Raw genomic sequence first — 14638 nt, forward strand, 5'->3', positions numbered from 1 at the left:
CGCCAGAAGTGGCTTAGTCATGCTGGCCACATGACCTGGAAGCTGTACACTGGCTCGCTCAGCCAATAAAGCGAGATGAGCACCGCAACCCGAGTCGGTCACGACTGGACCTAATGGTCAGGCGTCCCTTTACCTTTACCTAAGAACCTAAGAAGGGCAGAAGCAGTGGATTCCGAAGCTGGCCTGTGAGGAAGAACGAGGTTGATAGTGGTACCAGCCAGACTGGAGGCTGGGAGGGGCTGCGGGGGGGGGGGGCTTGTACAGCCTCTTCTAGCTGTCCCTCTGCAGCTCATGCCTAGACCACCACCCATTATTTCTCACTGTGCTGTAGTTTGCAGCGCCACCTGTCTTTGGCCAAGCAAACTGCAGCTTGATGACACACTTACCTTTTTATTATATCTGTGGGCATATCCTTGATTAACTGGAATACTTTTTTTGGTCAATCAGAATTTAGCCTAGTGGTTCCCAAGGTGGGTGGTACTGCCTCCTAGGGAGCTAAGGCAGTGGGAACAAAGAGCTAGGTGGGTGCTAAGAGGCAAGCGGGCAGCCGGGGGCTGGAAGTATAAATGACTTTCAGGTTTTGAAAAGCAGGTATCACTGGATCAAGTTCATCCACTGGGCTGATTTAATCAAACTAAACAGTTTGAGCTGGATTTTGACTAGACGTGCAATTAATTGTTACTGTGTTGAATTTGATTGTGTCACTCTCTTCCTTAGTGATTCGGGCAACCCGCTATTCTATGTAAGGCTTTTTATAGGGTAGGGGGTACTGGGAAGGAGTTGATGGAATCAAGGGGGCAGTGACCCAAAAAACGTGAGAGAGCTGCTGCTTTAACCAACCAGTCAATCAAACAAACATTGCAGCCCTGAGCTCTGTGCACGTTAAAGAGCAGAAGGGACCCCTGGAAAAGAAATCCCGCCTTCCCCCTACCTGAGATCAGCAGCTGTGTCAGACACGGGTTGGGCATTGCCACAAGTGGAGGTGCTGGGATTCTCGAGGGCCTCTTGGTCTTGGCATTGGCCCCCTTCGCCCTGGGCCGGTCGCTCCCCGACTGTGGCTGCCCCCTACCAGCAGCAAATATGGGGGGACTTTGCACACCAGTGTGTAGTTGTGGGGTGCTGAGAGGAGAGTGGTACCCTGAGGACAGGTCCATGCTGTACCCTGGGATGTTCTGGGAAAAGCAGGGAGTGGAGAGCGATGGGGATGGGGGTCCAGAGTAGAGTGGGGAGGGCGGGTAGTGGAACTTGGCGTTGGGGGCAGGAGGGCGCCCTGGCTCCTGGCTCAGCAGAGGGGCACTGGGCATTGGGGTGGGGCAGTAGGGCCCGTAGGGGTCTAGGCTGAGCCATTTGCCAGGGTACGTATATGGGAACACGGACTTCTGCTTGAGGTCGGGGCCAAGGCTGCTGGGGGGCGTTGAGGAGGGCGCAGCCGACAGGAGGTCATGGTTGAGGAAGGCGCCAGGCGAACCGAGGTGAGCAGGGCACCCGCTGGCTGGCTGTGGGGAGACAGAAAAGGGAGGGAACAGAAGGAGGAGGGTGCAATTTGCTCACTCTCAAAAGAAACTGCAGGAGAGTCATTCAGCAACTGTTGTCAAGCCTCTTTTTGCAATGCTGCGAACTAGAAGCTTGCAAACCGAAAAAACACAGCAGATTAGGGGGGCCCTGGGATATTAAGGTGCCTTGGGGAGAAAACTCAAACCATTGAAAACGGCAGGAAATTAATGTTATGAATTTGAGGTGGGGGTCAGTCTGGATGATGCCCGGACTTCCTTCCTGTTCTTAGGGACCTGTATCTCTGGGGGACATGGTGTGAGAGCAAGCTTGCCAAACCAATATTTTTTGTTTGGTCAGTGGTTGTGGCTGACTAGTTAAGCACAATGAATAGCACAACCAGAGATGTTGATGTGTGATGTGGCCCAAATGGGTGGGACTCCCCACCTGATAGGTAGCAGAGCAAGAACAACAGGAGTCCGTTTGAGCTGAGCTGGAAGCTGGCTGGAAGCCAGAGACACACAGACCAGCTTGCTCTGTTCTGGGTCCAAAGCGGAAATTATTGGAAAAACAAGATCTGTTGTGGGGTTAATGCTGTGAGCCCCTGCAGCCTAGGCTCAGGTTCTATATGTGTAAATAAAGCTTCAATCTCTGCTGACCGTCATTCAAAGGAAACTGAACTCTGGACAAGTGCCTGGAACCCCTGAAGTCTCTCACTGCTCAGAGATTTGGGTGGCATGTAACAATATAAATAAAGACCAAATCTTGCCGTTTCGCCATGAGGTGGGACAACTCCGTCAGCCTGTTTATAGAAGGGCCAAAACTGGTTGGGTGGGACTCAGCACCATCTGACTGGACAGCAAATAGCTCAGCCTCCTGAAGGAAGCCAGACCACCTGTCCATCCCAGGAGTTCATACACAACAACAACCCATACAAATTACCAAAGTCACTCTGCACATGCACAGATAACCCATACCAGCAAGAGGGCTTCATCACCCAGGAACCTTTGCTCAAGCTAAGCCTCTGACCAGGGCAGGAATTGTAGGACAAGAGAGCAAAATGGCAGAGCCTAGGGCAGAGCCATCAGCTGGTAAGACTGAGGGCAAGCAGAGCTTTCGCACCTGGTGCCGAGGACTGGGCAGGACGGGAGAAGCGGCAGGACCTGGGGAAAGTATGGTGTCTGCAGGGCTAGAGAGGAGGGTGGTGCCAGTGGTCCCGAAGAGGGTCTCTGATGCAAAACAGGGCTGGTCCTGATAGTTCAGGGACGTCTGAGCTGGCAGCGGCCGAGGGCTGGAAAAGAAATCTGGGCAGGGGATGAGAAAGAAAGGTCAGAGCAGGCCAGGCAAATGGCTGCACCAAACATGCCATATTTTGCAACGTGATGAAACCGCGCCGATTCCAACAAATGACATTTGTATGTATTTGCATGGAGAGGCCCAATTCATGGAGACAAATTCCTGGAGGAGAGGGCTATCAAGGGCTACTAGCCACAAGGTCTATGCGTTGCCTCCACAGCTGGAGGCAGGAAATGCTGCTGAACACCAGTTGCTGGACACCATAGGAGGGGAAAGTGCTTTTGTGCTCAGATCTTGCTTATGGGTTTCCCAAAGGCATCTATGCCATCTCCATGTCCCCTGGAAACCTTTCAGGCAGGAGGGGGACAAATATCAAGGAAGGCCATGATGTTTATTCTTAAGCCGTGACGATGATCAATTTTCTTTTTCTTTTTTTAAAATCGTTAACAAAAAAAAAGTGCAAACATAACGAAAAGAAAGAAAAGAAAGCATCAGAAGACTAAACCATAAAGTGTCACAGCCTGGATGGACAGAAATACAAGGATTCAGCGCAGCACCAAAGGGATACTAAAGGATTAACTCATACAAAGATTCCCCCTGCAATTAATACAGATTTATAAAAATAAAAGGATTATCGTCCTGTGAGTTTCACCGTTACTGAGAATAAAGATTCTATATAGTCTTAAATGAGCCAGATATTTGCATATACAAATAGTGCTGAACAATCATGTGCCTCAATATTTGTATAATAAATAAAATCATGCCATATTATTTTTAAAATGTCATATGAGCTCTTCCCTTTAGATAGTTTTTATGAGATGCACAATTTTCTCTCTCTTAACTAAATGAATGGGGCGGGGGGGTGCTTCCAAAGAAAGAAAACCAGAGATTTAATTCACCCCCTCCAACCTGCCAGACTCCTTGCTGCATGTAAAGGAACAGGTGAATTTTGTGTAAATTAAGGACAACCAGGAAGTTTCCTTAGGGTACCCCAGTGTTATCCCAAAGTTTTGGGTGGGGGAAACTGTGCTCCTGCTTGCGCCAGCCCTGCGAGGGGGGCCTCCTCCTGTTGCTGCCACCCATGCTGCCTTCATCCTCTCACCTGGCCAACTACCAGTTTGGACCGGCTGTATTTTCAAGCAGCAGCAGGAGTGTCTGCAGTTGTGAAACACGAGCATTTTTGCTGCATGGGCAGGCAAGCCCATGTCAGGGCCGCCCACGGGTCACTCAAACCGCACCCGACACCTTCCGGGGCCCTGACCGCAGCAGGGCGGGGGGCACGGCGTTGCCACATTTGCAAGTCGAACCACCCCAAACATGCAATGCAATCACCCTCTGCCTTGCACGAGAGCCTGAGGCTGCAGAGGTCAGGGGTCAGCTCTAGCAAGATTCAGTGTTCAAGGATGATGGGAGTTGGAGTCCAGCTGCATCTCTAGTGGGCCACAGGTTCATCATCCCTGTTCTAGCCCAATCTCACAGCATCCCTCTGGGGTGTCGGGGAGAGAAAGAACTTTCTCGGCACTTGCAGGGGGCTGGACTGCATGATCCTTTGTGCCCCTTCCAACTCTACAATTCTATTCTGCTATTCTGCTAGCAATGTCAGAGAATTCTCCTGGAAACACAAAGAGGAGCGAAAATTGCTGCAATCTGAAAATTTGTCTGAGGTCAGGAAGAGAAACCATGCAATATCGTACAAGCAGTATTCACTATTGTTGATTTTCCCCCCCAGTGCACAAATGTAAAGTAAATCAGTAATGTCGTTTTCTGCATTGTTATGACAATGCCGTTCCATGGGAATTAATCACGCTAACTTCAACCCCTGCAGATAGGGAAACAAATTAATGTAGGTTTTAGCAAAAGCTGAATTGCAGTGGAATGCAAACAGTGCTGGTTGTGATTAATGTGGTATGGGGCAGAAATCACTGCCTCCGGACAGGGGGACATGCTACTTGATCTTTGAAGGAGAGTTGCAGGGGATTGACATAAGAATGTATGAATATCCCTGCTGATTCAGGCCAATGGACCACCTAGTCCAGCCTCCTGTTCTCACAGTGGTCCTCCAGATGCCCGAATGGGAAACCCACAAGCAGGACCTGAGCACAAGGGTTCTGGCAACTGGTACTCAGAAGCATTGATGCCTCAAACTGGGCAGGCAGAGCATAGCCATCCTGGCTAGTAACCATCAATAGCCCTCACCTCCATGAAATTGTCTAATCTCCTTTCAAAGCCATCTAGCTTGGGAGCTAACATCGCCTCCTGTGGCAAGGAGTCCCACAGTTTAACTCTGCTCTGCATGGAAAAGTATTTTCTTCTATCCGTTCTGAATCTTCCAACGTTCAGCTTCATTGCTTGTCCTTAAGTTCTAGAGAGAAAAACTTCTCTCTCTCTGTTTTCTCCCTGCCGTGCATAATTTTGTAAACTTCTATCGTGTTGTCTCTTACAGTGGTACCTCGGGTTGAGAAATTAATTTGTTCCGGAGGTCCATTCTTAACCTGAAACTGTTCTTAACCTGAAGCACCACTTTAACTAATAGGGCCTCCCGCTGCCACCGCACGATATCTGTTCTCATTCTGAAGCAAAGTTCTTAACCCGAGGTACTATTTCTGGGTTAGGGGAATCTGTAACCTGAAGTGTCTGTAACCCGAGGTACCTCTGTACTCACCTTTTTTCTAAGCTAAAACGTCCCAAACGCGGCAACCTTTGCTCATGATCATTCTGGAAGCCCTTTTATCAATATTTTCCAACTCTGCAGTGTGCTTTTTGAGGTGAAGCAACCAGAACCAGAACACACACTATTCCAGATGTGGTCACAGGGGTCTTCTTCTGTGTGCGAAGCAGGTGCTCTGTGCCACCGAGTGATGCCTCTTCCCCGTGAATTCAGGCAGGCAGATTGGCTTCGTTGGGGCGGGGGTATGAATTGAGCTATATCCTTCCCCAGCTAGTGGTGGGGAGGCCATGAGTTCAGGTCACATCCTAGCACCAAGTTACCTAATTTGTACTTTCTGAACCAGCTGCCTTTTGAAATGTGCACACCTTTGAATTCTGCAATGCAGGTCTCCAACCAACATTTTTTTAAAAAAAAATGCTTCAAAAGTGTAAATTAGGGGAAAGCATGCTCAAAAGCGCTTACATTCATTGAAGTAATGCATGCAAAATGCATTAGGGAATGTTTGCAAGATTGTGCGTATCTTGGAGAAATCAGAAAATAATTGAAACTGCCAATATAGTGCAACTGCATTTGAAATACTGCGGATGGTTCTGCTCCCCTCCCCTCAAAAAAATAAATTATATTGTAGAGCTGGGAAAAAACTTCAGGGATGGGCCACTAAAATAGTCAAGGGGGTGGAGCAGCCCCCTTGCAATATTCGGGACTTTTCAATTTAGAGAAATGGCAAGTGAGAGGCAACATGGTGGAAGTTTGTAAAATTATTCCTGGCATGGAGAAAGTGGATACAGGAGAGTTTTTCTCCCCCTCTCAAACATAAAATAATAAAAATATAATCTTTTTAAAGACTTTTTTTTAAAAAAAAGATAGGTGTGCAAGAGCCCTGAGTCAGCTTTGAAATGTTTGAGCCCCTCAGAGGGTGGGTGCGGTTTCTGCCTCCCAGGTCTCCCTCCCTGCCCTCTTGCGCTCGCTTTGCGTGCAGCCTGTGGCTAACCACATCCCATGGCCTTCCCGAATCCGAGCCCCGTGACCCTGCCGTGCCCCCCCTCTCCCTTCCTGCCCCTGCCCCTGCGCCGCAACCCTCTCGCTTCCTCAGAGTCAGACGACCCCCAAACTGCTGCGGCGGCACTTTCAGGGCTCCTGCGAAGGGACACACATCCAACACGGGCTTGTTTTCTTCCTCATTCCAGAGTGGAAAGTTCGCAAACCGCAACCCCACATCAACCCCTCTGTGGCGGTTTTTTCCACCGCCTTTGCTTGGGCTCCTTGACCCATTTCAAGTCCTGACCTTTAAACGCAAAGCCACCCATTTAAAACCCTTTTGGGGGTTTTTAGCCACTTGCCAACAATTGATCGCGCCTGCACGAGACAAAAACTAATTGCCCCTTATTTTGTCATTTATCGGTTTTGCACAATTTACACGCTGCTTGATTGTGAAAAAAAGAGAATTTTTAAATCTCATAACGGTTTTCAAAAAGGAAAAAACAATAATATTATCCCTAAGAAAAATGGGCGGTGGTAATTTTGGGCTTTCAAAAAGTTGAAATAACAATAGACTAAAAACTAAGGCTTGCATCAACTTTCTAAACATCTGCGGAGGGTTGTCTGGAAAAAAAAAATTCCCCACAGGCATCAGAACGAGTCTTGTGAGGGTACCTGCCTGATATCACTAAGCAGGGAGTTCTAAAGTGTAGGAATTTAACTGATTTACTGACACAGTCCTTTGCACAGTTCCCTGCTGGGCCTCCTAGCACAGGCCTGCAGCAAAGGATGCAGGCTAATGTTAGGTGGCCTACCAAAGGGAGACAAAGGGAACGCAGGATGGAATTGCTAAGCTTCCTGCATTGCAGGGGGTGGACTAGATGAGCCTCGAGGTCCCTTTCAGCTTTACACTTCTATGATGGCAGCTGCAGTGCAGTCAGTCCCTCGTGCCCGGGTACAAAGGCAAATGCAAAGTGCCGCGGAAGTGCGGTGAAGTGAACCCAAGACTAGGAAAATGAGAGAAACCGAAATTGACTGATTTGTCTGTTCCTGCTCCCAGCCCCTCCAAAAATAACTCCCCTCCATAACACACAATATGCCCTCCTAAACACACACACACAGGCATCCTGGGCCAAGCCATTTCCCCTTTTTGTCACCCCATCAAACAGACACCCTCCCCCCCAACGCACCTCCCCTCCAGCACATTTACTACAGCCCTCATTGCTTCATGCAAACACAACACCGCCTATGCGGTTTTCTTCTCCACCCCCCCCTTACACCAAAATATCCACATATATAACTTCTCTCTTCCTTTCCACTGCAACTTCCCCTTTGCATGTAAACACCAGATCGTCAGCATTTGCCTTTTTTCAAAGAGCTGTAGTAGCACACATAAATAAACCGCCACACTCTCCCGTTTCTGCCAATTGCTTCCTTGCACAACAGCCCTGCAAGGTAGGGATTCTCTGAGCCTACAGAATGTGCCTAGTTCCACGTTTGCAAGCAGGAAATGTACCTTGAGCCCTCAATTGCCACCGTAAGAAAGCCTAGCGGGTGTGAAAATGCCTTTCATCTCACATTCATCTCTTAGGAACGCATTAAGCTTCCTGCATCCCCACCCCACCCCAAGTCAGACCGTTGGGGGTCCATCTAGCTCAGTATTTCCAGCACTGGCTGGCAGCAGCGCTCTCAGATTTCAAGCAGGGCTCTTTGCCTGGGTGTCTGTGGGATTCTTTTCCCCCAGTGGGGATTCAAAGGGAAAGTGAAAGCTGGGAGCAGGCTGCTTTCTCCTCCAGAAAGAACCGTGCATGGACATTTTGCCTCATCTCTCACATTCTACAAACACTAGGGGGGGGATTCTCTTTAAAAAATAATAATAACAGCTGGGAATCTTGGACTAAGACCTGGGAGGCCAGGAGTCAAATACCCACTCAGCAATGACCTTGGGGGCCAATCACTGCCTCTCAGCCCAACCTACCTCACAGGGTTGTTGTGGGGATTAAATGGGAGAAGAGATCTATGTGTGCCACTTCCAGTTCCTTGGAAGGACAAACGATGGGATAGAAACGCAATAAAGAAACAATAAATAGAGGCCAAACCTGCAGAGGACTTTGCTATTGATTTTAGCTCATGCGCCCCGGGAGGGACAGAATGTAAGTAATATGCACGGGTATGGGTTTCGGGGGTCAGTCTGGATGATGCCCTGAGTCCCTCTCAATTCTTGGGGTCCTGGACTCAGTGAGGGTTAGAAACTAACAGAGGAGATTGCTGAACTGGTCCCTCGGTAAGACAGTGACCTTGGCTGGCCTCTTCAGTGTCCCCATCAGCATCCCAAAAGAATGAGCTCTGTTGCAAGAGCTGCCACTAAGTGATGGGGCCGTGCAGGCGAATGGGTGGGCCTTTCCTTCACTCCATCACCTAGTTGCTAGGTAGGAGAGCAATAGCTAGGAAGATGTGTGTGAGCTGAGCTGAAAGCAGCCTGGAAGCTGGAGAGATAGAGACCTGCTTGCTCTGTGCTTGATCTAAAGCTGTGACTAACGGAGAAGCAAGATCTGTTGGGGTGTTGATGCTGTGAGCCCCTCCATCCTGTGCAGATGTGCAAATAAAACCATATATCCTAAAGACACCACAGTCTCCTCTGACCTTCATCCCAATGAAACCAAGCCTATGTAAGCAGCTGGATTCTCTCAGCACTCAGAAATTGGTGTGGCCAAAAACTAGTGTACCCTGGAGCCAAAAAAACAAAACCACCAGAAATTGGTGTGGCATGCAGCAGTATTTTAAAATACTCTTATAAGTCACCACAAGACTAATTCTAATAGTAGGTGACTAAGAAATTAATGGATTAAATCATAAGCCTCATCTTTAGTCCCATGCCACATACAAATAAGCAAAATGAGAGAACTTTGTCTATCATGGAAAGAGCAGAGATTTCATGGCACCGCAACTTCCAAGCTGGATTGCGCCATGCCCCAAATTACAGCTCAGGCAGCCGCCTCTCAAGTTTCCATTCCGATCACGAGTTTGAATCCTCTTCTTGCATCAGCCAAGATGTTAAAAGAGAGAATAATGCAACCTCTTGGCTTTATAAAACGTGTGTGGTGGGGGATGCACACGTTAAGATTAAGCCACAGAAGGCCCTGCCCTACCCCGATTTGCAAAAAGCAGGAATGCAAAATCGTCACCAGGTTATATTAACACCGAGAGGGGGGCAACTGGGAACTGGCACAGAAGCAAGGCAACTCACAATCTGTGGTAGCACCCCAACTCTGGAATGTGCCCCCTCCTCAAAACCATATGTGTCATGCTAACGTTACAATCTTTTTGGCACCAGTTAAAGCCTCCCAATTTGCCCAGCCAGGGCGAAAGTGATTTTAGCTGGAATTCTTATGTTAAGAATGTGAAGAGAGCCTGCTGGATCAGGCCAATCCAGTGTCCTGTTCTTATAGTGGCTGACCAGATGTCTCAGTGGGAAGCAGGATTCGAGCAAAAGGGAACCCTCGTATTCAGAGACAAGGCTGCTTCTGACCGTGAAGGCAGAGCATAGCCAGCACGGATACTAGCCTTCAATAGCCCTCTCCTCCTCCATGAATTTGTCCAATCCTCTTTTAAAGCCCTCCAAGTTGCTGGCCATCACTGCCTCCTGTGGGAGGGAGTTCCATAGTTTAACTCTGCACTGAATGAACAAGGGTTTTCTTTTGTCTGTCCTGAATCTCCCAATGCTCAGCTTCATTGGATATCCAGGAGGAGAGAGGAATAATAATAATAATAATAATAATTTATTATTTATACCCCGCCCATCCGGCTGGGCCTCCCCAGCCACTCTGGGCGGCTTCCATAAAAACCAAAAATACAGTAAAATATCACACGTTAAAAACTTCCCTGAACAGGGCTGCCTTAAGATGTCTTCTGAATGTCAGGTAGTTGTTTATCTCTTTGACATCTGCTGGAAGGGCGTTCCACAGGGCGGGCGCCACTACCGAGAAGGCCCTCTGCCTGGTTCCCTGTAGCTTTGCTTCTCGCAATGAGGGAACCTCCAGAAGGCCCTCGGCACTGGACCTCAGTGTCCGGGCAGAATGATGGGGGTGGAGACGCTCCTTCAGGTATACTGGACCGAGGCCGTTTAGGGCTTTAAAGGTCAGCACCAACACTTTGAATTGTGCTTGGAAACGTACTGGGAGCCAATGTAGGTCTTTCAAGACCGGTGTTATATGGTCTCGGCGGCCGCCCCCAGTCACCAGTCTAGCTGCTGCATTCTGGATTAGTTGTAGTTTCCGAGTCACCTTCAAAGGTAGCCCCACGTAGAGCGCATTGCAGTAGTCCAAGCGGGAGATAACCAGAGCATGCACCACTCTGGCGAGACAGTCCGCAGGCAGATAGGGTCTCAGCCTACGTACCAGATGGAGCTGGTAAACAGCTGCCCTGGACACAGATTTGACCTGTGCCTCCATGGACAGCTGTGAGTCCAAAATGACTCCCAGGCTGCGCACCTGGTCCTTCAGGGGCACAGTTACCCCATTCAGGACCAGGGAATCCTCCACACCTGCCCGCCTCCTGTCCCCCAAAAACAGTACTTCTGTCTTGTCAGGATTCAACCTCAATCTGGAAGGAAAACTTTACTCCTCTCTCCATGACATGCATAATTTTATAAACTTCTATCATGTCACAGTGTAGTGCGGTGGTTAGAGTGTTGGACTAGGACCTGGGAGTTCAGGGTTAAAATCCCCGCTCAGCCATGAAATTCACTGGGTGGCCTTGCAGGGGGGCTGTTGCTGTCTTTTCTCAGCCTAACCTACCTCACAAGATTGTTGTGGGGATAAATTGAGGTTGAGAATAATGTCCACCACCTTGAACTCCTTGAAGAAAAAGGTGGGATAGAAATTCAGTAAGTCAATGCAATAAACAAACACATGCCTTTTCTCGAAACTAAAACGTCTCTGACATGCAAGAATAAGGAATAAAATGTGATGTTATCATATTCACCAAGAAATTCTGCCAGACCCACACAGTGGAGATCAGGTGACTGCCAGGTATACAGAAGAGCTTGGCAAGCATTTAGTATAACTCTAGTTGGCACCTGAGGCCCTCTAGATTTTGTGGGGAGACCCCCCAAACTCCCACCGGGGCCAGCATGGCCAGTGGTTAGAGATGATGGGTGTTGGACTCCAGTAGCATCTGGAGCAGTGACCCCCAAACCTCCTTGGACCTGGAGCATATCTGGTAATCTAAGAGGCTGTTGTGGGTACCAAACACACATGTGCCCATTTTACAGAAGAAAAACTGAATTACTCCCAAATCAGACAAAACTCAACCGAAATGAAACATAGACAAGAGAAGCGGGCAACTCTACCTGACAACACCCCCGCCCCAAAGCTTTGATCCCCCCAAAGCATGCTGGGAGGGACACAACTCTCAGAAAGTGTGGCCGGCTTTCCAACTGCCCTCAGCTCCTGAGCCTTTCACAGCGGCCTCCTGGGCAACAACCAGGAGGAACGCTTTTCAAGGAGCAGAGCTGGAGCCGACCGTAGCGTTAGGTAAAATGGAGCAGGTCGTTCCGGCAAGAATGCTGGGCAATGGTGGCATGGGCAGGGCCCATCCTGCCTTTAAGCCAGCAGCAAAGTCTCTCCGGCTTTTGCCAGGAGGACCCAAACCGACAGATTCAAGTGGCCAGGAGATTCCAGCTAAACATACGGAAGAGTTTTCTGTCAATAAGAGCTATGTAACCGTGGAGCGCTCCTTCACTGGAGATTTTTAAGCAGAGGCTGGATGGCCATCAGTCAGGGATTCTTGAGCTGTGATTCTTCCAATAATTCTCCCTTCCAACTCCACCTTTCTCTGATTCCCACTGCCAGCCCCTCTGGGATTCAGTGAGGGAGGGTGTCCAGAGAGTAGGGGGCTGTCTGCAAGCAAGATTAGGCAGCTCCCCACCCCCTTACCCACCCCCTGCCCCCCACCCCAGTCTCCTACCTGCAGAAGGGGTCCACCCGCGGTCGGTTACCATCCCTAGGGTGGTCTGCCACGGACCTGCCATGGGGACTTCTACATATGGCTCAGGTTCCTTCTCCAGCCTCGGTTCCTCATTCACTCTGCCCTTTGATTGACAGGCAGGAGCCCAGGAAGCCTCTGGCTGGCTGGGGACAGAGGTGGTGACCTTACCCCCAAGCCCATTGCAACAGCCCTCCGTGGGGCTGGCCCAAGTGCCTTGCTTGGACTTCCCTCCACCCACCCAAGCCACGCAAGCTCCCAGAGCATCTGGAGGCAGGATGGAGGCGTTTTCAGCCTTCCACAAGAATGTGAGAAGAGCCTTCTGGATCAGGCCAGTGGCCCATCTAGTCCAGCATCCTGTTCTCACAGTGGCCAACCAGATGCCTGTGGGATATTAGTAGGCAGGATTCGAGCACAAGAGCCCTCTCCCCTCCTTCCGTTGCAGCAAATGGCATTCAGGAGCATTACAGCCTCTGACCAGTATAAACAAAAATGGCTATCAATAGCCCTCTTCTCCAATTATCTCTTAAAGCCATCCACGTTAGCAGCCATCACTGCCTCCTGCAAGAGCAGGTTGCATAGTTTAACTCTGATCTGCATAAAAAAAAACTTTTTTCTGTCTGTCCTGAATTTTCCATCCTTCAGCTTCATTGCTTGTCCACAAATTCTAGTGTTAGGAGAGAGGCAGGGAAAAAAAATCTCTATCCACTTTCTCTATGCCACGCATAATTTTATAAACTTCAGATCCTCTTAGTGTCCCTATTTTCCAGGGACAGTCTCGAATTTACAGAAGCTGTCCCGGTTTTTGATTTGATACTGGAATGTCCCGCTTTTCCTTAGGACGTCCCTATTTTTATCAGAGGGTACAGAGTTATGCGACCCCCCGAGCCAAGGGGATAAGCAACTATACAACCATGAGAAGACTCCTGAAGGCAGTTTTTAAATGTATTATGCTTTATTATGTTTTTTAATATGTTGGAAGCCACCTAGCGTGGCAGGGGTAACCTAGTGTGATGGGCTGGGTATAAATAATAAAATTATTATCGTTATCAAATAGGATGTCCCTGTTTTCATTGGATAAATGTTGGAGGGTGTAAAACTTCTATCCTGTGGCCTCTTAATTCACCTCTTAACTCTTGTTTTCTCTAAACTGAAATGTCCCAAACACTTTTCCACACCTTTTTCAACTCTAATTTTGGAGGGGATGCGAACCGAACTTTGCAAAGGAGTCCGGCACTTCAGGTCTGGAACAAGAAAAGACCAAGAAGGAAAGGATACTTGTCAGGGAGGCGGGGGCTATGATCTCTGAAATCCAAGCTGCATAGGTTTCCTGCAAAGCCCAGTGGATCACAGCACCTTGCTTTAACCAGAGGGTCTCTAAGGAAATTAAGGCAGCTGGAAAGCTGGGCATCTTGCCAGCATTTAGAGGTGAGGGAGAAATTCAGTTTTGTTTGCATTTTCCTGATAAACGACCAGAACTTCTCAAACTAGCCAGCAAACTGGATGGCAGCTATCTTTTGAAATTCACACATCTCTGAATTTTGCAGCCCATTACTGCAGATTTTTTTAAAAAAGATTTTTTTTAAGGGGGAGCAGGAAGACTGGTGCAAAAGACTGAGGACTCATCACACACACAATTTTTTATTACATATTATCTTTACCAATATTTATATTCTGCCCTTTCCCCAGACTGGGACTCAGGGTGGCTTACTGTAAAAATACAAACAGCTAAAAACATTGGGGAGGGGGTAATTAAAAAGCAATTAAACTAGCTGATTTATTTAATAACATTTATACAACAATAACCCTCAAAGCAATTTAGAAAAAGGTAAAAGGATAAAATCAAGAAAAATTTCACAGCAATAATTTCGAGCAAACGAAAAGTTAAAATACTGAAACAGATTAAAATGCACACCAACTTTCTATGCATCTGGGCAGGTGCCGAAAAGAGTACAGCAAAGGTACCTCCTTGATATCAATAGGCAGGGAGTTCCAAAGTGTAGTTGCTGCCAAGTGGCGGGATCAAGAGAATGGCCTCCTCCCTAGATCTCACACCCTGGGAAGGTTTGTATTCTTTCAGACAGCCTGGTATAGGGTGCACGCACGCACACACACACACACACACACTTGGCTGATCCCAACCAAATCATGAAGCTTACTGTGTGATAATAATATAATATAATATAATATAATATAATATAATATAATATAATATAATAT

At 48.3% G+C, this 14638-nt stretch overlaps 1 protein-coding gene across 1 annotated transcript in view; it reads right to left on the reverse strand.

Moving 5' to 3' along the window:
• Positions 1–14638, reverse strand: part of MLXIPL (MLX interacting protein like) — a 47125-nt gene that overhangs the window by 10045 nt on the left and 22442 nt on the right. Inside the window, exons 8-9 of the mRNA XM_053366998.1 lie at positions 2614–2795; positions 932–1496 (exon numbers count right to left, since the gene is read on the reverse strand). Coding sequence (XP_053222973.1) covers positions 932–1496; positions 2614–2795 — 747 coding nt within the window. The remainder of the gene's footprint in view (positions 1–931; positions 1497–2613; positions 2796–14638) is intronic.

The sequence above is a fragment of the Podarcis raffonei genome, chromosome 15 (assembly GCF_027172205.1).
Source record: "Podarcis raffonei isolate rPodRaf1 chromosome 15, rPodRaf1.pri, whole genome shotgun sequence".
Lineage (NCBI taxonomy): Eukaryota > Metazoa > Chordata > Lepidosauria > Squamata > Lacertidae > Podarcis > Podarcis raffonei.